General features: G+C 56.1%; 4 protein-coding genes across 4 annotated transcripts in view; all 4 read right to left on the bottom strand.

Moving 5' to 3' along the window:
* The window catches only part of HOXB3 (homeobox B3), a 54,922-nt gene extending 36,881 nt beyond the window's left edge, over window positions 1-18,041 (bottom strand). Inside the window, exon 1 of the mRNA XM_043584168.1 lies at window positions 17,944-18,041. The gene's annotated coding sequence lies outside the window, so the exon portion shown is untranslated. The remainder of the gene's footprint in view (window positions 1-17,943) is intronic.
* Window positions 4,728-9,096, bottom strand: HOXB5 (homeobox B5). The gene is made up of 2 exons (XM_043584170.1): window positions 6,648-9,096; window positions 4,728-5,961 (listed from the first exon to the last, which is right to left on the bottom strand). Exons 1-2 carry the CDS (start codon window positions 7,207-7,209, stop codon window positions 5,714-5,716), a joined length of 810 nt encoding a protein of 269 aa, XP_043440105.1. The 5' UTR covers window positions 7,210-9,096; the 3' UTR covers window positions 4,728-5,713.
* On the bottom strand, window positions 9,223-18,055 carry HOXB6 (homeobox B6). The gene is made up of 3 exons (XM_043584174.1): window positions 17,944-18,055; window positions 11,182-14,530; window positions 9,223-10,123 (listed from the first exon to the last, which is right to left on the bottom strand). Exons 2-3 carry the CDS (start codon window positions 11,594-11,596, stop codon window positions 9,864-9,866), a joined length of 675 nt encoding a protein of 224 aa, XP_043440109.1. The 5' UTR covers window positions 11,597-14,530; window positions 17,944-18,055; the 3' UTR covers window positions 9,223-9,863.
* Window positions 18,056-20,714: 2,659 nt separating this feature from the next.
* Window positions 20,715-24,168, bottom strand: HOXB7 (homeobox B7). Its single transcript, XM_043584175.1, has 2 exons — window positions 23,633-24,168; window positions 20,715-21,558 (listed from the first exon to the last, which is right to left on the bottom strand). Exons 1-2 carry the CDS (start codon window positions 24,030-24,032, stop codon window positions 21,305-21,307), a joined length of 654 nt encoding a protein of 217 aa, XP_043440110.1. The 5' UTR covers window positions 24,033-24,168; the 3' UTR covers window positions 20,715-21,304.
* Between the last annotated feature and the right edge of the window lie 539 nt (window positions 24,169-24,707).

The raw sequence follows: 24,707 nt of genomic DNA, 5'->3' as shown, positions 1-24,707 counted from the left end.
ACTCCATTATATTGTTAAAATGGCGATTTAATCGTTGAGAATAGCTTTGGTGTGGGTTTTTTCCCCCAACTCATTTGCGCCTCCTTCCTTTTCATTTAACTGTCTTAATTAAATCCTTTAACAGATTTTAATCACTTTTTGGAGGGAGGGGGAAGACGAAGGGGAAGGCCATCACCACCACCACCACCACCACCACCACCAAACACTAAAAACAAAACAAGCCCCCAAACCATAAAAAAGCTTCTACCTGGAGGAAGTTGGAAGGAAGGTGGGCAGGAGGCGTGAAGCCCTCTAGAAAGGTCGTGCTGCGAATATCCACCAAAGGATCCATCCCTTGGAGGGCTGGGGCAGCCTACCTCTGACAAGGAAGAGTCAGGCCTGAGGGGTGTTTAATTCCACCCCTGAGAATATTTGTGTGTGGATTCTGACTGTGGGGAGGAAGGCACGCTTGCCCCTGCTGAGAAGTGCGGGGACATCAAGCTTGGGGAAGGCCACACGATTCTGGTGGAGAAGGACTCTCCAATCTGGGCCCTGGGGGCACTTAGGGAGAAATGTCCATTTTCCTTAAGGGGCCCCTATTTCTCCCCTCCTCCTCCTCCCCAAGCAGCTCAGTTTCCAGGCCGGTGTCTGGGTTAATTAATATGGATGTGTAACAGCGCTGCAGCAATCGATAAATCCTGCTGTGGGCAGATCCCAGCCTCGAAATCTGATTACTTCTAGAAACTCCAAAAATGGAGAGAGTGACCCTAAAGCATGGGAGGGGTTCTCCCTAGCTCTGTCCTCCTTGGTCGATCCAGTTGGTCCCCAAGCTGAAAAGCCCATGCAGGGAGAGCCTTCTCCTCACTGCCCTGGAAGGGGTTGAGTTTGGGAGAGCGGTCTGTTTTCTCTCTTGCTCCAAATCCTTGGCTTCTGCCCCAGCATTCAGACCCCAGGGACGGGGAAATTCAGAACCGGGCCGGGGAAAGGAGCTTCTACTTGGATCTTGCCCCCACACCCTGTCCCCACCACCCCCAGGGAATACATTCTCACAGCCAGGGAAGGGTTAAGTGTCCTGCTGCAGTTATGGAGAGGAAGCCGCCGATGAAATATGGGCGCTAAGAACTCCAGGGCCGGCTGGCTTTCCTGTTTACACTTCTTTATACTTCCTCCCGCCCCGTGGCGCAGAGAAACAAACCAAAACAAAACAAAATAACCAAATAAAACAAAACCAAAAAAATCAAAATCAAATTGTCTGCAGAGTGCTGGTCAGGCTGGCCTTGGGGGGGGGAAGGGCAACTAGCGGCCTCAATCCCTGGCTGCCTCCTCCGCCCTGCCCGGGGTTGAGGGTGCTGGGCAGTTGCAAGGATGGGCATAAGGATCTGGCCAGAGGGTACCAGCCTGTAGCTCACAAGGTTGAGGCCTGGGCTCAGCCGGGGAGGGGAAGCAAGTGGGTGAGAAGGGAGAGAAGAGTCCTCCAGACTGGGGAACAGCTTTCCCAAAGAACATCTTGGAGGGAAGGGCAGGGCGGGGGCGGGGGGGGTGAGAGGGGGGGCTATAGCAAAGGAGAAGAAGCTCCTTGCACCAGAACCCCCTTCCCACCTCTCACCCCCTCCCCCAACACATCCTTGTTGGGTTTTAAGGGAGACCATTGCCCAGACAACCTAAAGTAGAAAAGAGGAAAACCCAGGCGGAGGGTCTTCAGGAGCTGCTTAGAGGAGGAGACCAGACCCTTCAAGGGTTTTGGCCTCTGGGGAGGAAGTGGGCACCCCCGCCTCGGGCTTCTTTTTGCCATTCCGGAAAATCTGTCTAGATATGCCCAGCAGATGTCCCTGGGACACCAGCCCCACACGTTTCTTTATCAGAGTTTGCAGAGCTGACATGGAAGGGGGCAAAAAAAAAATCGTCCAGGCAGGCCTGGTGGTCTGGGGTTTCTGAGAGAAAGAGGCGGCGTTGGAGGGAGGCCAGGGCACATGGCAATGGGGTTTCCCAGGAGGCCCCAGGTCAGATTCTGCCCCTGCTGCACTCTTCCTCTGCACCTTACTCAACTCATTTGCCTTGTCCAGAGTGGGAGCGTGGGGAAGCTATGCCTCCAAAATATATTGGTAGCTTAAAGGATGCTGAGGATCCTTTGGGAACTGAGTCTCCTTTCCAAGGGATACCAATGCCTCATCATTCTTGGGGAGATTCATCTTCAAATCAGGGTGAGGACACCAAGCTCTCTGTCCTCCTTGCTCTCAAACCTGTGAAGGCTCTCCTAAGTCAGGCCTGGGCAGGGACTGGAGAGCTCAGGGAACAGAGAGTGGCTGCAGGGAAGAGGGGAGAGAGGCAGAGGGCAGGCATCCTTTAATGGGAAATGAAGGGAATCTTGTGGCCCTCTCCTTGTCCCAAAGATCAGAAGCCCCTTAAGGCGCCACATGTCCAATTTGAGGAACTACCCACAGGAGTTGATAAGCTGGCAGGCCGGCAAAAACAGGAGTAACAGGGTGGCAGACCCCTTCGATCTTAAAAGGGGGGGGGGACGGTGGTCAGTTTGGTGGAGAGGAGACCTCTGGTTTTTAGAAGAGGGTGACTTACACTTAGAAAATAACAGGCCCCCTGGGGGTCAAATGATGAAATCTCTCTGGTTTGTGGTGCCACAAAACAAAGGGGCTTTTAAGGGTCTGGTGGAGAGAAAAGAAGAGGGCGAGAGAGGAGAGGAAAGAGAGAACCTCTGATTTTTCTCTCCCAGCTCCTGCGTCCCTTCTTGCCCCTCGCCCCCTCCGGACAGTTGGGGTCTGTGTTCTGGAGCAAGTTTTATTTATGGAGGGACTGCCAGGGATCTGCTTCAACATCTAACTCCTCCAGGCAAGGGAAGAAGCGCTCCCCTTCCCGCCCCCCCCACTCCTGGCCAGGAATTAGGTTTGGAATTTGAGGGGATTGTGCCCCTCTGACCCTACTTAGAGCCAAGCAGAAGGGTCGGCTTGGAATTAACAAGCTGAAGCTGGGTGCGGAAGTGCCGCGCTCCCCATCCTGAGTAACCCTCTCCAACAGGCCTTGGAGAAAAGGCAGGGACCCCCTTTCATAGGGTTCAAAAATCTGAAAGCCAAAGAGAGCCCCAGTGCAAGGCAGCCCCCAGCAGCTGCGCTAGCCTTCCGGGTGCTTTTTCTCAGCTCAGATGTATCCAGATAAAAGTGCCCAGCCGCGCGCGCGCCCCCACACACCCCTGACAAATGAATGTCATAAAGTTTCTTTCCTGGGGGTGGGGAGATGTCTGTCTGAAGATATCCAGCAGTGAAGTGGCCCCCCCACAAGGGGCCCTTGCTTCAGTAATACACACCCTTCCCTCTTGCTCCCTAAATTTCCAAGGGCACCGAAGGAGCCCCCACGAGCCCCTTTCCCCACAAAGAGCCAGACACTCCTGCGAATACAAACCAGGCACCCCAACCGCTGAGGCCTTATGGAACCGAGTGCCCCCACTTCAGACACCCAGCCTGTCAGGACTCCGTGCAAAACGCAGACTAAATTTCCCCCACCTTATCATCTCACAGCCCTGCGGCCGGAGGCAAGATTTCCTTCCCCAGTTCCAAGCCCCAAAATTGCGAGGGGAGAAAGCGAAAGCTGGAAGCCACTTACCGCCGGAGCGCCGGGGGCCTGGGCTGCCGCCACCGCCTTCTGGGCTGGGAGAGCGCTCACCTACCTCTGCCCCCTTCCCCACCACAGCGAGCAGTTAAAGTGTCACTTAACATTCTGGAGAATGTGAAATATACCGCGCGGTGTCAACTCCCCAAAACCATAAAACTAACTTTATGGACCTCACGTGACTTTCTCGAGCCAGTGAGGGGTATCTGTCTGACTTCTCGGCGATTTTTACGATCTAACTTCGAGATAAAACCCCTATCCATTTGACATCTAAATGTCATAGCGACTTTTGGGATAGTTTGCTATGGACAAAGGGGGACAAAGTCAAGGGGTGAGGGGGAAGGAGGGCCCAGTAGAGCCTCTACGACCCTTGGCTGCCTCCTCACCAGTTCCCCCTCCCCCCCCAAGTCCTGTAAGAAGTTGGGCCAAGCTGGAAGGGATTGACCGGGTAAGTGTCCAGACTTGACTCTTGTACTCAGGGTGGAGGCGGACTTGGATGGAGGAAGACTGGGCCCTAACCCTGGGCCACTCGGGCTGGCAGGGGAACAGGGGTCTTTCAGGAGGGACCCCAACTCTTAATCAAGAAGGAAGATCAGCTGGGCCCCTGGAAAGAGGGAGCCCTTGATAAGTATAGAGAAGACTGAGGTTGAGAGAAAACCTTTGAAATTGAGCTGATTTTTTTATTATTATTATTATTATTATTTGGTCTTAGTGGGTGGCAGAGCTGAATTGGGATTGGGGCCAGGGGCCAGGGGATCTGAGCAGGCCTGTACCACTCCCAAAAGGCCAGGAGCCTCCTAACAGGACTTAGGCCTAAACTGCTTTCCCTGAAGAGGTTTCTAGAGGCTTTTCTGGCTGGCTGGTGGAAGGCCAGGGTAGAGTCCAGCTCGGCCTTTCCCTTACTCCAGCCCCGTGTGGGATTTCTGGGCCTCCCAGTCCCCCAGACAGGGGAAAGCCTATCCCTTGGCCCAAGCACCGCTGACCAAGCCAGGGATGTAGGTGGCTAAGAGAGGCTGCTGGCAAGCACCCTGCTTTCCCTTCCCTACACCCCAGATCTGTCAAGAATGGTCTAGGGTGTGCCCAGTGATGGGAGAGGCAGGCCCCCAGAGAAAAGACAAGTGGGAGGGCAGTGGAGTAGGGGAAACATTTATTTGACTTCAAGGAAAGCTACAAACAAATACCAAAAGCGAATCACTGAGACAGGCCCGGCAAAGGCAAAGACAGATTTCACACGTAGCACAGCATCCACTCACTCACTACAAATGGTCTTAGAAGCGAACTGGGGGTGGGGGGGTGGGGAGGGGATGGGTCTGACCCAGACTATCCCCATATTTACAAGGTTTGGGCCCTCTACTCCAGACCCATGGACTCACAGAGAAATACACAAGACATTTTACACTGAGGATTATTTTTGTTTCCCTACACTCCCAGGCCAGGCCTTGTGGGGCCTACCCAGGCGGCAGGAACCTTACTCTCAAGGTTTACCTTCCCTCTTCTCCGTATCACCCTCTCTGGCCCTCCCTGCCCCCTTCCCACCCCAGGACCAAGCCACGGGGAGACTTGGGCCTGGGGAGTGGGGAGGGAGGAGGAGGAGGGTGGAAAGAGACAGTCATGGACTCCATCGCGGAGGCCAGCTCAGCTGGGCCAGGGCGCTGCGGCACTACCCCACCTCAACTGCTGCCCCTTAGAGAAGTTTCAAGCTGAAACTCAAAATACAGCGATCATCCTTTTATAAATAAGTTAGAAGAACACAGATGGGGAGGGGAAAGTTCACATTAAACATGCGAGTTTCTTTCTTTCCTGGAGGAAGGGGTGCAACCACAGACACGAACATTCAGAAATACTGGCGGATTTGGGGTGAGTGGAGGGGCGTGGGGAGCATGGAGGGAAAATAATAATAATTATTATTAACAATAATAACAAGATTAACCAGTCCAGGAGAGAGGGAGCCACAGGAAGACCTAAGACCGAACGAAAAATCGTAACACAAGGCCGGGGCGAGGCAGGCTCGTGGGAACCGGTCCCCAGCGGGCAGTGGCAGCGCAGGGAGGCTCGGAGGGGCCAGGGCTGGGGGCGGCAAGGGCTCTTGGGCCACCCAGGGCTCCTCCCGGCGGGCTCAGGGCTGGAAGGCGCTGCCGGCTGTAGCCAGGCTCATACTTTTCAGTTTGTTGTCTTTCTTCCACTTCATGCGCCGGTTCTGGAACCAGATCTTGATCTGGCGCTCGGACAGGCAGAGCGCGTGGGCGATCTCGATGCGCCGCCGCCGCGTCAGGTAGCGGTTGAAGTGGAACTCCTTCTCCAGCTCTAGGGTCTGGTAGCGGGTGTACGCGGTCCGGGCCCTTTTCCCGTCCGGCCCGGTCATATCTGGAGCAGACAGAGTAGAGCCGCGAGGCAATGTTATTCCGGTTAAGGGAGGGGGGCACTGGATGGGAGAGGGGCGTGGAGCAGGACCCAGGCGTCCCTGGCACCCAGCTCACCGCAGCTCCAATCCTCCCCACTCCAGACGCCCGCATCCGAGCTCGCTTCTGCACCCCCTTCTCCTGCAGCCCCCACTTCTGCCGGCAGTGAATGCGCCCGGCTTTGTCTCTTGCTCCCTCCCTGTGCCTCACCCTTCGCTGGGCTCAGGCGGCCGCTCGCCCCGGGAGGGAGGAGAGCGGCTGCACTTTTGCCCTGGAAAGCTCGTTTTACTGCTCGCCCCTCCTTTGCTAGCAGCAGCCTCAAAATTTCGGGGGTAAGCACGACCCTTCCCCACGTTGCATAAACCCCATCCTTCCTCCTATAGCTAGTACAGCTGGGCGAATAAAACCTTAGCCGCATCTGGGGACAAATGATTAAAAATACTCCTCCCCAGCTAAAGACCTAGACCTTCTTTGGCTCTATCCCCCCGAGCTGTGAGGACCCTCTTAGAGACTTCTCCCCCCCCCCCCGGAAAAAAAATAAATCTATATTTGAGGAAAAGCCAAGCTCTCCTCGCCCCCCCCCCCAACCTCCCCAAACGCAGAGAAGGAAAGCCGGGGGAAGACAAAAAAGGGAGCGAAAGCGACAGTTACCATGGCTGATGTGAAGCTTCCTCATCCAGGGGAATATCTGCGGAGTCTGCCCCTCGGGCGCGGCTGTGGAGGTGGCCATGGGCTCTGGCTGTGCCCGAGCTAGGCTCGGGCTGCTTAGCTGGCTCGCCGCTTCCTCAGGCTCCGAGGATGCGCTGGCCTCGTCTATTTCGGTGAAATTGGCGCTGGAGCTGGCCGGGGTCGCCTGGTCGGAGGGGGACGAAGCAGAGGGCTTGGCGCTGTGGCTGTCGCCGTTGGTGCAGGGCAGGGACTCGGGCGAGGACAGGGAGCAGCTCGACGCCGCCTGCCTGAAGCGGGGCTCCTGGGCGGGCGCGGGGAAGGCGCGCGAGCTCTCGCCCACCGCCCCAAAGTGGCTGGAGGAGGCCGAGGAGCGGTTGACGCTGAGGTCCATCCCATTGTAATTGTAGCCGTAAGAGCCGGTGTGCATGGCAGCGGGATCCCTGTAAGAGCCGCTCAGAGAGCTGCCACTGCCATAATTTAGCAACTGATAGTCCGGGCCATTTGGATAACGCCCCGAGAAGGAGTTTACAAAGTACGAGCTCATTTGGGTGATTTTGGAGGGCTTGATTTGTGGATCGTGGTCGTTATAACCCTGTGCTTCACGATTTATGATGTATTAATGAATTATAGCGATGCACTGTACTTCGTTTTGCTATGTATGCGGCCAAATATGGGGGGGGGGTTGGAAGGGGATGGGGGGGCGTTAGAGAATCACGTGCTTTTGTTGACCAGTCGTAAATTCTCGCTGATGACCTCAAGAGGTAATTCATGCTCTATGGTTACAAATAATGACGATCCGAGAATCGTTAGGGCCGATTCAATGCGAGCCTCCGAGAGAGGGGGAAAAAAGGAGAAGGGGGAGAAACCGGGAGAAGGTTGGCGGCGGCCTCTGAGCAGAGCGCGCCACCTCCCGGCGATCGGCGGGAGCGCGGGCCGCAGACTGCCATGGCGGCGACCGCTGCCTCCCTGCTGGCTCCCTGCAAACGCCGGGCGAGAAAAGAAACCTGGGCCAGGCTCACCCGCAGAGTTGAGTCTTTTAGAGGAGGGACCCAGTTGAGCCTTTACCCACTTTCTTGAAAGTGGTGTTAGACTACTGGTGTCCTTCTCCTTGTCATTATTATTATTATTATTATTATATTTTCACTCTGGATGAGATGATCAAAAACTGAGTCGCTTTTCCCTTATGTGGGCTTTGCAAGTCTCCGAGTTGGGGAAGGAAATGGTGGGGGGAGGGTTGGAAGATGTGTGAAAAACAATTATTGCAATGCGTTTCCCCCTGAGTTCAGCCCGGCCTGCTTCCTGCCTGGACTGCTGTGGCCCATGCATAGCGTCCAGGCGGAGCTGGCAGGGCTGGGCCGAGGGTTCCACGGAGAAGCTTTCACTTCTGTGCCCTTTAGAAGTTTGGAATCCTCCTCCTGACTTCCTCTTCATCCTTAGCCCAGGCCCGGAAAATGGCAAAGCAGGACAGGGACCCCAGAGGAGGAACAGGGCTGGGGCTAAGCGGCCTAGTTTAGGGGAAAACGGTGGCAGAGTAGGTGCCTGGGGTTTGAGGTTCTGAGAGTCTGGGATGAAGGCAAGACCCTTTCACCAGATGCCCGCTATTGCATTGGGAGGCCCCACTGAAGGCCCCTTGCTGGCATCTGGGTAGTTTCAGAATGTGCTCCGCGGCCCACATCTTCCCTGGAAAGGGGTTCCGAGGACCAGCGGCGCCTTGCTGAGCACGCTGGGCGGCCAAAGACCGCCGCAGCTGGGCTCCTTCTGCCGGATGGCTATTTTCTTTAAAAATAAAAAAGCGAGAGAGAGGGAGGAGGAAGAAAGGAAAACAGTGTCCGCAGATTGCTGCCTGGGTGAGGGTGGGGGTGGGGAGAGAATGGGTCGTTTTTTTGGTTGAGGGCATGAGACCAAAATGCCCCATCACCTGGCCTCCTGCCCTCAAGTGTCCAAGGGGCAGGGGAAAGTCGTGCCCTCCACCCCGCGCCCGCCGGCGCCTTCAAATTCCCCTACTTGTCGATGAGCTCCTGCTTGAGGCAGGAAGGGGCGCCTGGAGCCTTCAGCTGCGCGCGGAGAGATACCCGGTGGCCCCGATTTTAGTCTCCAGAGGCACGGGCCGGGAGCCGAGGGCCAAGGCCGGAGGAGATCAGGCCATGTGGACAGGCCAAAGGCTACCAGCTTCGCGATCGTGAGGACAGCAAGGCGCTGCTGAGGCGCCAGACCCTCCTGGCTGTCTCTGCAGGGGCTCCGGGCTCGGGGCCTCGGTCGTCCCTCGTGCCACGGACAAACGAGGAAAAGCTAAAGAATGAGAGGGAAACGGCCCTTCTCCGTCCCCCAAGTGTGCACCAGGAGAGGCTGTTTGGAGCCTCAGCACTGGCGAGGCGCGGCGCGGGAGCCTGGGCAGGACCGCTCCAGCCTTTATCTCCACTGTAACTTCCGAGTCGTGTCGGGCCCGCTGGGGCCGACCAGGGCTCCAGCCTTTGCTGCGGAGTTTCCGGCACTGGGACGATGGGGTGGCCTTGGGGGTGGGGGAGTGGCAGGGGAGGAGCAGAGGTGACCGAGCGGCGAGTTTTAACGTCTTTATTATTATCATCATCATCATTATTAATAATATTAATATTATTACCGAAGTATTTCACGTCCAGAGCTAAGACAAGACTACAAACACAACACATAGAAAATTAATAAAATAGAACTTTGTTTTCTTCTGAGGCTCCTCTTCTTATTTCTAGGTAGTATGTGCTCCTTCCAGTGGCTTTAGGGAGGGGGTGGGAGAGAGGTCTGGGGTCAGGGAGTCTTCGAGGCCCCCGCTGAGGGGACTGCGAATCTACCATTGAACCGTGCACCGGGGACATGGACGAAATGAGACGCGACACGGACAAGAGCATTTTGCTCTGCTTCCAGGAAACATCAAGTGAGTCCGGTCCTCAGTTCTCACAGGGGAGCCTGATGGGGCTGAAGCGGGTCCCGCAGGGATGGAGGGGGCGCTCAGGGTGCTGGGTGGGCTCAGGCGGCAGGGCCTCCCAGCACCCAATGAGAGCTCTGCGGGCGGGGGCGTCCAGAGAGCGCTGGGTCCCCCCGCACGTGTCGTGCGCTAGAGAGCAGGTCCCCCGGGTCCCCCGCCCGCAGAGCCTTCTCGGGGCTCTCCGAGGCCCTCGGCTCCCCACAGGCCGCTCCCTTCGCGTCCCCCCTCCCTTTCCAACGCCTTCACTCCGCTGGTTTTTCTTCCTCCTCCTCGGCACTGAGCTGAGACGCGCTGAGCAGTTTGCTCTCCTTTTTCCACTTCATGCGCCGGTTCTGGAACCAGATCTTGATCTGCCGCTCGGTCAGGCACAGGGCGTGCGCGATCTCGATGCGCCGCCGTCGCGTCAGGTAGCGATTGTAGTGAAACTCTTTCTCCAGCTCCAGCGTCTGGTAGCGCGTGTAGGTCTGGCGGCCGCGTCGGCCGCTGGGCCCAAAGGAGGAACCTGTTACGCAGAGAGAAGATGCTGAGGCCTGGGGTCAGCGGGGCCAGAACCCCCTCCCCCACTCGACCCTCAGACATGGACTCTAGCCTGTCCCGGGATGCCCTCCGCTCTCCGAGAGTTCCCTGCTCCCCCCGCCCCCCTCTTTCACTCCTCCAGCGCCCCCTCCAGATTCCCTCCGGGTCTCCCAGGCCTGTGCCTCTGGTCTAGACTCCAGGTGGGGGATGGGAGGAGGGCTTAAAATCCCACCTGGGCCGAGGGGGAGGGGCTGGGGAAGCACTGGCCAGGTGTGTCTCTTCCTAGCCTCATCTTTTCTTTCCATCTATCTGGCTCCCCCACCACCCTGTGATAGATTCCAGCCCTTAATCCGTAATGACGTGGATCGATCCATAGTCGGCATTAACGGCTCCTCACTTTCGTGTCCCGCTAATGGACATCAATTTGGGACTTCAGGCCCACAAATAATCCAACCTGAGACCCAGGCGCCTGCTTCTCCCTCTCTCCCCCTCCGCCTGCCTGCGCCTGCTCCCTCTCCCTTTCTTCCCCTTATTCGCCCTCCCTCCTCTGACTACCACCCCTTTCCTGGTGCCTCCTCCTTCCCCAGCCCCGGACCCCCAGGGAAACACAGTCCGGGACAGACTCAACTCTCCCTCGCCAGCGTCACGCCGCCCCCCTTCCTATGACGCACTCCGTTTTTAATGGAACCGTCTTCGGGTGGGGGACCCGACCAGGGCTGGGGGCACGAGGGAAAGCCATGCCAGTGGCTGCGGCCCCTGCGCCCTCCCCTGCCCCGGAATCCGGCTCTGGCGTGGCGCTCCGGGAGAGCCCACTCGCTCCCCCTGGCTCCCAGTGCAGCTGGGACTTTGCAAACTTTGTAACTCCTGAGGGCCAGAGGACAGAGCGGGAGACCCGGGGCAGGCGCCCAGTCCTCCCTTAGCTCCTAACTGAGATGCCCACCCAGCACCCCGGGGGGGGGGGCGGGAAGGAGGTGGGGGCGCTACTTCTGTCCCCGGGGGTGGGGGCCCGCGGGGGTCGGGGCGGCCGCGGGAGGGCTCACTCACTGTTGCACGAATTCATCCGCTGCATCCACGGGTAGACCGGGGTGGAGCACTTCTGCTCCTCCGCCTCGCCGAACACGCTCTTGTCCTGCGCACAGTCCGACTTCCGCGGCTCAGGGTGGAACCGAGGCGGCTCTTCGGCGCCCGAGAGCGCGCAGGCCGACTCCTTCTCGCGGTAGAAGGCCGGCGCCGGCCCGTAGTCGCAGGGCGCCGCTCGGCCGTAGCCGCCGCCAGCGGGCGGGTAATAGGAGGAAGCGGCAAAGCCCTTGTCCTGGCCGGGCCCGGGCCCGTAGGGCGCGGGGTAGTGCCTCAGCGGGTCCGCATAGCCCGACGAGTAGAGCGGTAGCTGGCCCAGGAAGGACTCCTGCCCGCTGGCCAGAGTGACGGGGAAGGTGGAGTTCACGAAATAGGAACTCATTGGGAGGGGAGGCGCGCTCGGCCGCTGCTGCTCCGCCGGGTTTATGATTTGTTGTGTTTTATAGTCCGAGCGCCGCGCCTATTAGTAGTATATCTGAGATTGGGTTTTAGCTGAGGGGGGATGGCGAGGTGCCAGTGAGGGCCAGAAGGAAATACAACCATCTGATCCAACACTGACCAATGGCAGAGGCAGGAATTGTCAAATAGCACCCAGGAGGAGCGCAGCCCGCGCGAGGGACCCGCGCACAAACCTATCAACCTTTTTTTTTTCCCTCCTTCTTCTCCTTCTCCTCTCTCTCTCTCTCTCTCCCCGACAACACAACGCGTCCTGTTCCACCTACGTAGGATCTGCGAAAGAGGCGTCTGTGCCTTGGAGGGAGGAGGGAGCATTTGGATTGAGACCACCCCATCCCCCAGTGATTAAATAAATATATCCCTCCCCTCCCCACGCAGGATAGGAAAAAGTTAATTGTGTTTTCAGAAAAGTTAACCCCTGCGTGGCTTGAGCCCCGTTCCCTCAAGGGAAGGGTGGGTAAATGTCCCCCCGAATGAATCTCCGCGTGGTGAGGAGAGAACTAAGGGAAAAGGTTTGTTTCTAGGGTTTTGTGTAGGTAGAGAAGGAGAAGAGTTCACTGTTTAGCATCGCTTTCAGAAAGAGAGGCGAAGAAGAGGAAGCACTCTCCTTCCCAGGTGAAAACTGTTTTTCCTGCTTCTCAGGTCTACTCTGTCTCCTCCAAGCCTGGGTTTATTATTCTCGCTTCTTCACAATTCTTATGGTCTGAAGGGCAGGCCAGAGCCCAGAGGACCCAGAAGTCTGGGAAATAGGAGGGTCTGAGCCCAAGGTTCTCCCTCCGGCTCTGTGGCTAGGTTAAGCTAAGCGAGGCTAGGAGCTTCTTGGAAGGCTACAGCGGCTGCCCAAGACGTCCTGCCTGGTTCCAGCATCGGCTGCTTGCTCTTGGAATGGGAAGGGGCACTGGGGAAAGGGAATAGCCTTCTCTTCGCTTGTGGGATAAGGAGAGGAAGAGGAAGGGACATCCCCCAGCCTAGGTTCCCCTGATCCCTACCCTGCCTGCAACCCGCACTCCACCCCCACCCCCTGCCCCCCAAATCATTAGAATATCCTGGGCTACAGATTCTTAAGAATCAAAGATATCTCAGTACATCTGGGTACAGGGAAGAAATTGTTCCCCCTCCAATTCTGGGTCCTCAAAACTGCCTAATATTTGAGGCAATCAGAGACAGCCAGGAAAAGAGGGGACCTTGCTCCTTTTCCAGGTCTCTCCAGAAGCTGGCAGGTCTCTTTAAAATGAATTTTTCCCCAAGACTCGGTTTGGGCTTAGTTTTATAAGGAGGGAGAGGTGTTCAGGTCCTCCTGGGGACTCAGCAGGCAGCTTACAACTATCAGCCCGAATCCCCTCTCCAGAGGCTCACCACCCTTCTGTCAGACTCTCAGTGTCTCTCCAGTCCCTCCCACATCTCATATTTGTATCACCAGCTTTGCTGCTGCACAAGCTTGAGTGTGAGAAAGAGTGCTCATCTCTGTTCCTCTCTCTCTCCCTCTCTCTCTCTCTCCCTCTCTCTCTCTCTCTCTCATCTAAGGAAAATGAGCCTTGAAGCCAGGCTGGAAGACTGAATCACAATATGTTTTCAACATTCTAACTATGCACATGGAAGCCAGGCACTAAAGGTCGATAATGTTCAGACCTGAGTTCAGGAATGAGCCAGGATGTGTGACAAAATCTGATGATGAAGGGGCCAGCTGACTGTCTGCTATCTCATACTTTGGGTTCCTTTTTGTGGGCCAGGTTTGCCCACTAAAGATGACACAAGATACTAGGGAAAGTGGTTGGGATACTAGGGAAAGGGCTGAGCTTGGTGACCAAAAGTGGGAAATTGGTTGGTTGCACAGTGGCCTACAAGGATCCCGGAACTCGGGAACGCTTCTAGGCTATACCTTCATGGCCGCGTAGTGATCCCTGGATGTCCCACCAATCACTTCCTAGCCCAACTTGGGGGGGGGGGAGGGGGTTATCAAAATTTAAGGAAATAAACTCAAGTCTTCTAATGATGAAGAATCCTAAGTGCCCCAATCTAGCTGTGATTGGGCCAACTCCTAGAGAGGAATAGGGAACATTTGGGCTGGGGGAGCAAGGTCAGGAGGGTGCCTGTATGCACCTCCCTCCTCCTTGCCACTGAGGCTAGGCCTTGGGCCATATCTGTCCTGCCTCCTCCCTGGTCACAGTGTCCCCTTCCTAGAAATGCACAATGTGAGCTTTGCTGTGGAGTCGGGACTAAGTAGGATGCTGTAAGACAGGGAGACTTCCCTGATACAGAAGCATGAAAATAATCTCCTTATCCTTAGAGCCACAGCCCCAAATGAACCTCACCTCTGCAGGTTGCCTGTCACGAGATGGAGCCCGAAGCAGGGCCTGGGCGCCTGGAGTCCGGCATGAAAAGAAATAGCGCCTCATCGCTCTTATCTAAGCCCAGAGGTATTTATGAGCGTTTATTCGTCTGATCCGTTTGTTTGGGAGAAAGAGCAGACAGGGCCCGGCCAGAGGCCGCCTGGTCTCTGGAGCCAGATCTCTACGAATCTGTCTGTGGTTCGGTCCACTGCCGTCTGTCTGTCTCCAAGGGGGAATATGTAAATACCCAGCAGGCACAGCCGTCTGCCAGTCTGGGGTGTCTCTCCCAGCCTCATTGAGGAAGTGTGTATATAGAGAGATGGATATAAATGTGTACCAAGTCTTGAGTACGCAACAGAAGGATTGTACAGAAACCCCACAGGCAGAATTTATAATTGTAATATTCTATGCTGTAGATCCGAGCTCCTCTGGATGCGCACGCATTTTCATTTCCCAGGGAAATGCCCGAGTTGTGCTCAGCAACTGAGTAAAATTCTCCTGCACCGGTAACCTCAGGGAGGGGTTTTTGCCTGTATGTGTACGGAGGAGAGGAGGATTGAGACACTGTCCAAGTTTCCCATTTCCTCACAGCTCCAAAGCTCCCCCCACCTCCGGCTCATTGGGTTGTGGACATCTTCCCCCAGCCCACTCCCAATTCTGGCCGGGATGGATGGAATGAAAATAACTCGACTCAATTCTTCCCCTAGACTCTGTGATTCTCTGAATTTGGGAAACATAAATGTTCCCAGAGGGAGTTCCCAACCTAGGGGAGCTGTTTGCTAGGGATATTGCCTTAAAATTAGCCCGCCCAAAGCGCCGGTACAAAGACCTCATTTCCATTATGCAAATGAACGGCACCGTCTCTGATCTTGGGGGGTGGGATGGGCGGTGATGCTCAGCTCACGCTCCCTGTTCCCGGCACCCAGGTCCATGGGCACCCCAGGAGCCCCAAAGTGTTTCAACCCCCTGTACCAGCCACCTTCCCTCCCTACCTGTCCTTCGGATTGCCCACAAGAAAAGAGGGGCCCGAGACTTTCCGGGCAGGCTCCCTCCGGGCCTCCGCACTGGGCCGGGCCTTCTGGCCTCGGAAAGTCACTCTTTCTGCCCAAATGCTGAAAGGGCAGCTCTCCTGTGGTCCAGACTCTGGAGGCGCCACAGCCGCTGGGTCTGCCCCCCAGCACCGCCGGCCCCCCTCCACCTCGGCAGTTCTGGCCCAGACCCTAGTAACACCTCGGCCTGCCTGGCACCGCAGGCAATTTCCTGGAGCCCCCGCCCAGGAACTGGGGCCACAGCACCTTGAAAGGAGCGGCCAGAGCTTCCTCCTGCGGCTTGAAAGCCCGAGCTAATCAGTAACCCGTGAGACAGGGGCCAATATTCAAACTCGGCAGCGGAGGCCCGTACCCCTGCCCCCGCCACCCCCTTCTGGGAGAGCAGTCGGGTTAAGCGGGTGTGAGGGGTCCTGCAAGAACGGAAATCACAATGGTCTGGTTCCTTAATGATTGATCCCTGCTCCCACTCCCAATTTTTACCCAAAGCATATTTGTGTCGATTTTGCTTGAAACGGTCGAGAATGGGGGAGGGGACCCACACTCACTTGCAGACACCAACAGTTTCCAGAAAATTCGGCTCAATTCCTTCACCACGGACTCACCGGCCAACCCGGAGAACACAGACCCGGTCTGTCTTTAGACAGCCGAGTGGAACTGCGGGACCGGCGCCTCCCCTGCTGGCCCCCTCCTTTGGCCGAAAAGAAAACCAAATAAACCTTGAACAGCCTTGGCCTCGCATCTCCCGAGCAGCCCGGATGATCCCCTCAGTAGCCTTGGAGGGGTAGGAGGGTGAGGACTCTCGACTCTGATTCCCCCAACCCTTTGGTTCAGGGCCCCCTGCCCGCGGGATGCAGTATTAGTCCTTTTTAAATATGTCCTAGAAAAAGCCGCTTTCCCAGCCAGCCGCTGGGTTTGGAGCTGGAATGGGGCGGGCCAGGAGGAAGGGACACTTGTTTTCTAATCCACACGCGGAATGGCGGGTACCAAGATCCGGCGGAAAGCGACAATCTGGGCCCGAAGTCCCCGCAACCCGCCGAACCTGAGCAGCAGGGGCTCCGGGCGTCGCGCACGGTTCAGGCAGTGAGTGTCGCCCGGCTTGCGGCGCCGAAGCCGCATGTCTCCGAACGGACGGTAGATGGCAGCAAACCGCATAATTTGGGTCAGAGCAAACTGTCTAAGGGATGATTTATAACCACACCAAGACTACAGGAGAAAAAGACCTTCAGTCTGGATGGGTTTGGGGAATTTTTCCTTTGAGAATAGGCCCCGAGTACCGTGGGTGCTGGCCGAGAACTTCTCTCGCTGTGCAGCCGAGGGTCCCCGCAGGTACCCAGTCCGGGCCTGCTTCTAGGCATCTACCTGTGCCTCCAGGGACCCCCTTCCCGCGCCACAAGTGGCCTGCATCCCTCTCTTCCCAGCTCAGGATCCAGAATGCCAATATCCCCCTACCGACCCCCATCCCCCGCGATCCCTGGGCCACCAGAGGCCCCAGGCCGAACGCTCTGCATTTGGTCTTTAAAAAGAGGAAAGCAATCACCTATTCGTGCAAACCAAACTAAATCATAGTCTCTCCTGCCCTCCACGCCCCAAACCGCTTATCTCTCCGCTGGCAGCTTCCCCGGAAGCCCTCCCACTCACTCTGTTTTTAGGTTCTCACCAGCTTTCCCCTTCTTCCACCCCACCAGCTACTTTAGGAATTTCGGTCTCCCTCCCAACGATCCTTCTCCCCCCTCCTCCCCACCCCCAGGAGGCCTGGCTGGAGAATGAAATCAGGCGCCGGAGGGACAGGACTAGCTGTCTGAGCTCAGCGCCAGGCAGCTCTCCAGTCCGGACACCATCAGGTTCCCTAACTGGGATTTCTTTTTGATTTTCTTCTGCTGCTTCTTCTTCTTCTCTCTCTGTCCCTCCCTGTTTTGTTTTTGTTTTTGTGTACAAGCCTCAAACACAACAACACACTCCACAGCTTCTTCACAATCACCACGGTTGGATCCGGGGAAAGTTTGAGGTGCTCCCACCTGAGACACACACATGGCAATTTCCTCCACCGAAATCCACACACCCATAAAACACAAGTAATAGAATCAATATTGCACAGACACCAACACGCTGTGACCTACCGCGTTAAAAACCACAAAACTGTCTCCCTGCAGAGCGACGCTCCCTCCTGCGGGAGTGGCGACAGACCTGGGCATTCTCAGGCTGGCTTCCTGGGGGGAGGGGGTCTCCCTCGATGTTGGTGCCTCCACCCACAGCCCTTGAATTTCAAAAATGTCTCCGTAAGGGAGATAATGAGCATTTCTCTGTGAATTGTTCTTTCTGTGTCCCTCTAGCCGCCGCCTCCTCGCCCTCGCGGGCCTCTGCGGACATTCCAGGCCCTCCAGAGACCAGAACGTCCCTCGGCACCACCTCCCCTTGTGCCAATGCCGCCGGGAAACCGCCGATACCCATGCCGGGCAAGAGAACTGCGCGGGGGGCAACTGGGGGGAGGCCGGAACAAGGCGGGGGGGTGGTGGGAGGGGGAGGGGGCGCGCACCCACAGAGGCCATAGCGACAGGCTTCTAGGGCGCCCTGGAGCCCAGACGCCCCCATCGTCTCCTTTGCAGCCCCCTCGCTTGAGCCTCTCTTCCCAGCTTAAAAAGGCGACTTAGAGCTCGCCTCCGTGGTCCCTTTTCGGTTCCTCCTCCCGTCTTCCCTGCCTTGGCTCCCCCTCCAGGAAGCAGCCACCCCTCTCTCTCCGGCCACCGAATTTCCTGGGAAGCCTCTCCCTGAAGTGCCCAGAGGTGGGGTTCGGCCCCCGTCTTGGAGAGAGGGGGGGAGACGGAGACAAACCCAAGCCCCACCCCCTACAAAATCGATGCAAAAGAATAAGAAGAGAATTGTAGAATCTCCCTTACCTTTGTAGACCTTGGGATTTCTCTCCTCCGATTGATAGGGGTGAGGAGGAAGGAGGGGGAAAAGCGTTCTGTTTCTTCTTCATCTTCCAGATAATATTGTCCCAACCTGAGAGCCGTCGCTTCCCCTTCTCTGACTTGGGAGAGAGGGTGTTTCGCTTTTCTGACATTTGCATAGAAAATGGAGTAAGTTCTGGCTTTGAAAAATGGTATCAGGCTGCAGTCCTGGGCAGATTGTCCATTTACCCTCCATGATGACTAAAATCCCAGATCAGCAAGCAAATCAACTTAGAAATTAAAATTATTTCTGGTTCTCTCTTTTGTGTAATTCCCACCCCTCCTTCCCCCTCTCTCTCTCTCTCTTCTTTCCTCTCCCTCTCTCTTCCTCTCTCTCTTTTTCTTTATCGAGTGATACTGAAGTATAAAAATATCAAGAGGCTGGAGCCCTGAAGGACGACAGTGCTCCGACCTAGGTGTGGTGTCCAAAAGAATGCTGCATTATAACCACCAGGGAAATGATAAAAAGTTCATGTTCACGATCGCCCGGCCACATGACCGGCGCCGGCCAATCGCTGGATTCAACCACTCATAAACTTCTATCACAAAGTTGTAAATTTTCATAAAACAACAAGGAATTTATTGCATTTCTTCATGGCTGCTCCACCAGCAACCCTTTTCTCAGTCGCCATCTTCTTTTCTTCTCCTTCTCGCTATTTGGGGAAACCCCAGTATGAGAAGGGGTGAGATTTGGGGTGCAGGGAATCAGGCAGAGGAGCCACAAGGGTCCATCTGGGAAGGGGATTCTTTCCAGAACCTCCCTATTCTCACAGGAGCTCTGCCCCCTCTTCTAGTAAGAATTCACCCCAAATCCTCCACACAGGGGCCATTCTAAGATAGTTTTGGGGTGAGTCGGGAGCAGCGGCAGGGATCCAGAATTGCCACTTGCATCAGGGCAAAAGGAAAGCTTCAGTGCCCCCTCTCCCCTTCTGAATGCCCCCCTCATTCCCAGCCCTCTAGATGGCAAGACCCCCACCTGTGAGGCTTGTGGCATTGCGGGTGTGGGGGCCCTAGATCCCCCAGGGCCTAGTTTTTGCCCGGGGAAGAAAGGTAGTCCTGATAGAGGCCAAGGCGGACAGTCTAGCAGCCAGATTCTCGCCTCTGCACCCCAGAAATTAGAAGACGATGAAGCAGGATCCCTGCCTCTCGCGCCCAAATGCCCGCACACCCAGGTTCCCAATGACAGCTCTGTGTGCTCTCAGGGGGTTCTGCGGTCATTAATGGGGGAAACTGCAGGTCCAGGGGACTTTTACTTACAAATTCAAATTAAACAGATCCTCCTAAAATGTGCTTCCCTTCCAAACTGCTTCCCCCCCCCCCCACCTCTGTCCCCATACCTGTTCTTTACATTTAAAGGATCCAAGGCTTATAATCGAATAAATTCTAAACCTCAGCTCCACAGGTCTAGATGCCTAGGCGCCGTCTTCCAGGTTTACGTTCCTCAATCAAGGGGTGTTTTGGAGGAAAACAAACAAACAAACAAACACCACCAACAACCAACAAAATCCACCCCGTGTTTCCCAGGTCCCCTGAAATACTTCTGTATTTTGAATTGAGCTACCAGCGCCCAGATGCAGGAAACGAAATTACATCCCCCCACACATGTTTTTTTTCTCTTTTTTCTCTTTCTCTCTACTCCGGAGAAGATTCCAGGTTGCCGGCCGCGCGGACCGCGGATAGCAAGGCGCCGAGGAAGCCGGCGGAGCTGCGGCGGGAGGCGCGGCCGGCTCGGAGCGGCCCGGCTGCGGCCACACTAGCCGGGTAAACTTGCCCCGCTCAGGTTCTCGTTCTCAGGGCTCATTCTCCACCATTTTAAAGTATTGTTCGGATCGCTGTGTTAATTTAGATGAGAGAAATTAAAATGCACGAAAGCAAAAGAAGTGGAAATAAAAGAACCGAACAGGTCTTGCGGAAAATGTGTGCCTAGTGAGCGGGAAGCCCGGAGCGCCCTGGCTTTGGAGGCCGCCTTGGGCCGGCCGTGCGTCTCTGGTCGCCGGCCCGGCTTCTGCTCAACGCCGCCCAGGAAGCGGGAGGGGATCTGGGGGGGTCACCTTCCCTTTCCTTCCACTCTTCCTTCCTATGGGGCCTAACACTTTGGATTTCAGCTCTGCGTTTGGGCCCCAGCCTGGTCTGAAGGCCTGGAGGAGGAAGGGTTCGCGTAACTGTGGGCGTTTTGTTTTGCGAATGTGTGTGACTGGGCGTGCGGGCTCGTGGATGTGCTTCCTTGGGGGGCGAATGTGAATCCGTGTTTATAAGCCAGCGTGTGAATGTACGTTGGTATGCATAAATGTTTCTGTGAGTGAGTGTGAATGTGTGTTTACTCGTGAGTGTGTGTGAACGTGAATGCGTGCGTTCCCGGGGTCGAGTTGGGATGTGTGGATGCCTGTATGTTTATTTATGAACGTGCGAGTAGGGGTGTTTATTGGCGACTGTGCGTGGAGATGTATATATTTCTGTATGCGTGATGTCAGCCTGTGAATGTGTGTCATCCGTGCATTTGTGTATGACAGAGTGTGTAAGGGGGATGTGTGTGTGATATCAGGGTTCGCTGGCTAGTAGCCCCCAGGGCAAGGAGGAGGAAAGAGAGCCGACCCCAAGCATGGAAAGAAAAGACTAGCAGCAGAAGTTGAAGCCAAGAGGCTCTGGGATGCATAACCCTGACCCTCTCTGTCCCCCACCCCCCTGGTTCTAGGGAAACACAGCAAATAAGGCATCTGTTCATTTTTAAATTGTGTTTTATTTCTCCACCCTTCAGGTACACATACATACAACGTAAAGAGGATCACGGGGGCTCATGGGAACAAGGAGCATCGGGCAGGCCAGGTGCACAGAGGGGACACTTGAGCTAGTCGGTGGGTCCATGGGGCTCCCTAAGGCCCCTTCAGTGCCACTACTGGGAAGTCAGGGGGGCTCAGGAGGACGGAAACCACACACTGTAAGTCCAGACCCACAGACCACAAAGACAGCGTCAAAGAAAGGGGTTTACAAAACAGCAAGATTTTACAAAGACCTTACAATAGCGACATAGAAAAGGGGCGGCAAATCCCAGAAAGCTACAGAACAGGTAGATGATGTCCTCACATCGTACAAAACAAACCCGACGGACGTTTCTATAGGTAGTATTTTCTTTTTCAGTGTCAAGAAACCAAAATTTCACCTTCTCTCCTTAAAAACTTTTCAACTGCTTTCCACTATTTAAATAGTTTTCCCCCTCCCGATTTAATTTGAGTTTCCTGGATCAGTTCTCAGAGCTGGGCTTCACCTCTCTCCCTGTCTCAGCTCTCTTCCTCTGCCCTTTCTCCGGCTCTCACTCTTCCTCGTCCTCCTCCACCTCGGCCTTGTCCTGGCCTGTGGCCCCAGCACCCGCCGTCTTGTTCTCCTTTTTCCATTTCATGCGCCGGTTCTGGAACCAGATCTTGATCTGTCTTTCGGTGAGGCAGAGCGCGTGCGCGATCTCGATGCGCCTCCGGCGGGTCAGGTAGCGATTGTAGTGAAACTCCTTCTCCAGTTCCAGGGTCTGGTAGCGGGTGTAGGTCTGGCGCCCTCGCTTTCGGTCAGTCCCTGCACATAATATTTAAAGGAGAATAATCAGTGCATGTAGGAGAAGCCACGAGAAGTGGTTGGGAGAGCCCATTTCTCCACTAAGCCAGATTCTTATTTTCCATACCCCCAGCGTGTGCAGGGTTTTCTACAGGCCTCCTGAGGCAAACATCCCCACTTTCCACCCAGAAAGTCCTCCAGCCTCAGGCTTCTGGATGAAGGATTTAGCCTGCTGGCTCTTGTGGGATGAGGGCAGGTTAATCCTCCCATCACCCCTGGGACCAAGGACCCCAAGCCTCCCTTTTTGGATAGTGACTCTGATGTCTTTAGGGCAATGGGGCAATGGAAACCATAGAAGTGACCCTGGAGTGGGGCTCTAGGCCTGACCTGAGTGCTTTTCCCAAAAAGAAAAGGAAACAAAGGAGCCTTATAGACCCAGTCTCTCTCTCTCTCTCTCTCTCTCTCTCTCTCTCTCTCTCTCATACACACACACACACACACACACACACACACACACACAGCCTGTTTTGGTATGAGGTGGAGGTGAGAATTTGCAGATTTCCTTGGAGCTCAGAGTTGGCCTGAGAGCAGTTGCCCTCTGATGACCATTTTCCAGTGAGTGGCTGAGGTTCAGACAGGGCCAGGCTGTCCTGCCTGCCCACCTGCCCAGACGACCCAGTTCTCCAAATCAATATTTGGGCCTCCAGGAAGGAAGGCACAGGGGAGACAGCAGCCTGGTTTGGGGTGGAACGTGGAGTATCAGGGTGGTGGGGGCTGAAGGCCAGAGGAGAGCTTTCCAGGTTAGGCCAAAACCCTGAGGAGCCTTGGGGGAGGCTGCACTGGGGGCGGTGCCGATGCCAGCCCTCCTGGGAAGTAGACGTGGGAGGAGGGACTAGGGGCCCTAATTTCAAGTCAGATAAAAGCCAACGTGAAATGTTTACGAGCAGAAAAATTTGGGCTTTGATAAATCAACTGGAAAGGCAGTTGAAGTATGGAGCAGGTAATGGGGACAGTGACCGCCAATACGGATGGTGTAGGAGCTGGGCTGCTTCTGGTTGGATTGGGAGCCTCTGACCACAAGTCTTGGGCCTTCTGAACCTTGGGGTTGGGCCCTGAGACCAGGAAAGCATTAAGAAAGATGTCTGGTTCGGGCTAGTCAGGAGACTCTACTCTCTTGGGGCTCCTGCAGTAGCCTCTTCAGTGGCCTGCACTCTCTAACTTCTGATTTGGCTCCATGGAGACCCGCTCCTAAGAGGACATTCACCCTTCTGGAATGATACCTGCAAACTTGCTGGCCACTTCTCCAGAGGCACTTAGAAACCCTGGGAGGGGGCACCTGAGGAAGCCAGCTGTACTCCTGTGAGGCTGCTCACCCTTTCTCTCGCTCTGCTTCCCCCTTCCCAAGTTCACTGGGGGGTCAGGAGCCTCCTCTCTCTTGGTCTCAGCCCCCCTGTCTCCACCTGCCTCTCTGGCTCTGTGTCCCTGGCTGGATCTTCATCTCTCCTCATACCCCCTCCTCCCGCCAAGCCTCTAGAGCCCACCTCTAATTGTCCAGAAGGGAATAATGGGGGAGCGGGGTTGGCTGGGAAAGAAGGGGGAGGGGAGAATTGCTGAGCGCTGCGGGCCCCCTCCCCCAGACCTCCAAGCTGGGGCTGGGGGACACACCCAGAGCTGAGATCCCCGGCGGGGGAAGGGAGAAGGGAGGGGGGAGACCCTAATGGCTATTCTCTGCAAACCCCAGCCTTCCTCCACAAGACAAACGGCCTCGTCTCCAGCCCGTGCCGGCGCGGCTGATAAATATTTAAAGCTAAAAGGCCGGGAGGAAAGGTGGGGGGCGGGCGGGGGCTCGGAGCGCCACGGCGTCGGCGGAGAGAGATCCGCCAAGGGAGCAGAACGAGCCTGAGAGCACCGATCAAAAAAGAGGGGTGGGGGCGGCGCGCCGGGCTGCGGCCGAGGGGCTGCCGCGTCCCCCCACGGCCGACCTCCTACCGGAGCATTCTGGACGCGGAAAGGGGCACTCGGCCAGGAAGGGGGCGCCTTCCGGGGAATGTGCCCAGGCCACTGCGGCTCGGGATGGCTCGGTGCGCGGCGTTACCTGAGCTTCGCATCCAGGGGTAGATCCGGAAGTTACTCTCGGCCGCCAAGTCCGAGTCCCTCTGCTCCTTGGCGCCCGCCGCCTTGGCGGAGTCGCCGGGACACACCCCGGAGAGGTTCTGCTCAAAGGGCGCGCAGTGCATGTTGAAGGAACTCGGCTCGAGCCCGTAGCCGGCCGCGTAGACGCCGGCTGCACTCTGGCCCGCCATGCCCCCCCCGCCGGGGTACAAGCCCTGCATCGAGGCGGCGAAGGAAGCGCCCGAACCCGCTCCATAGCCCGGGCGCTGGGGGTTGGAAGCAAACGCGCAAGAAGTTTGTTCAGGGAAGGCTCCGGTAGCGAAAACCGAACTTGCGGCTGGATATTTAGAAAATAAAGCATTCGCATAATACAATGAACTCATAATTTGGCCGGATGATTTGTAGGCAGGGACGTTTTAGTGTCGGTTTTACGAGATTCCTTGATATATTACAGAATTAGAGTCCAGATTTACACCAAAAAGGACCCCCTTTTTCCTCTCCGGACCACGTGACCCCGCCCACGTGACGTGCCCTCCGCCAATGGCCGGGCGGCCTCCCCACGGCTCCCGGTAATGTGGAAAAAATTGTGTGGCGTTGGATTTATAAAATATGATCAATAATGAATGGGAAAGCCAAGCTCTGTGGATTGGGGCTGGGGGCTCAAGGGCCGCTGCCGACCCCCTTGGGCTGGAGGCAGCTTGCAGGCGAGATTTGGGGAGGAAGGGATTGAGTAGAAGGGAAAATAAATAACCTCGGAGCGATCCGTGTTGTCACCCCCCCCCCCATACACCCACCTCCCCAGCCGGTTACCCAGCGAGAAACAAATGCAGGGACTGCCCGCAACTGGGTGGGTGGGTGGGGGCAGGGCAGGTCTTTATTAATCTGGGCCAATTCAGCCTGGCTGGGCCTTTGGGGGAACTTGGTCCCGTTCTCCCGAGGTGAGGAGCGGAGGTGAGCCTGGCTTCCTGGCTCTCTCTGGGTGCCCCCGGACATACGGGCAGGGATGGAGTGAGGCTTCGAGGGTGCTCCTACAGGCGCGGGATCCAGCCCACAGGCGT

This window comes from Prionailurus bengalensis, chromosome E1 (assembly GCF_016509475.1).
Source record: "Prionailurus bengalensis isolate Pbe53 chromosome E1, Fcat_Pben_1.1_paternal_pri, whole genome shotgun sequence".
NCBI lineage: Eukaryota > Metazoa > Chordata > Mammalia > Carnivora > Felidae > Prionailurus > Prionailurus bengalensis.
The sequence above is the reverse complement of the archived record's forward strand: the minus strand, read 5'-3'. Positions and strand labels throughout refer to the sequence as shown.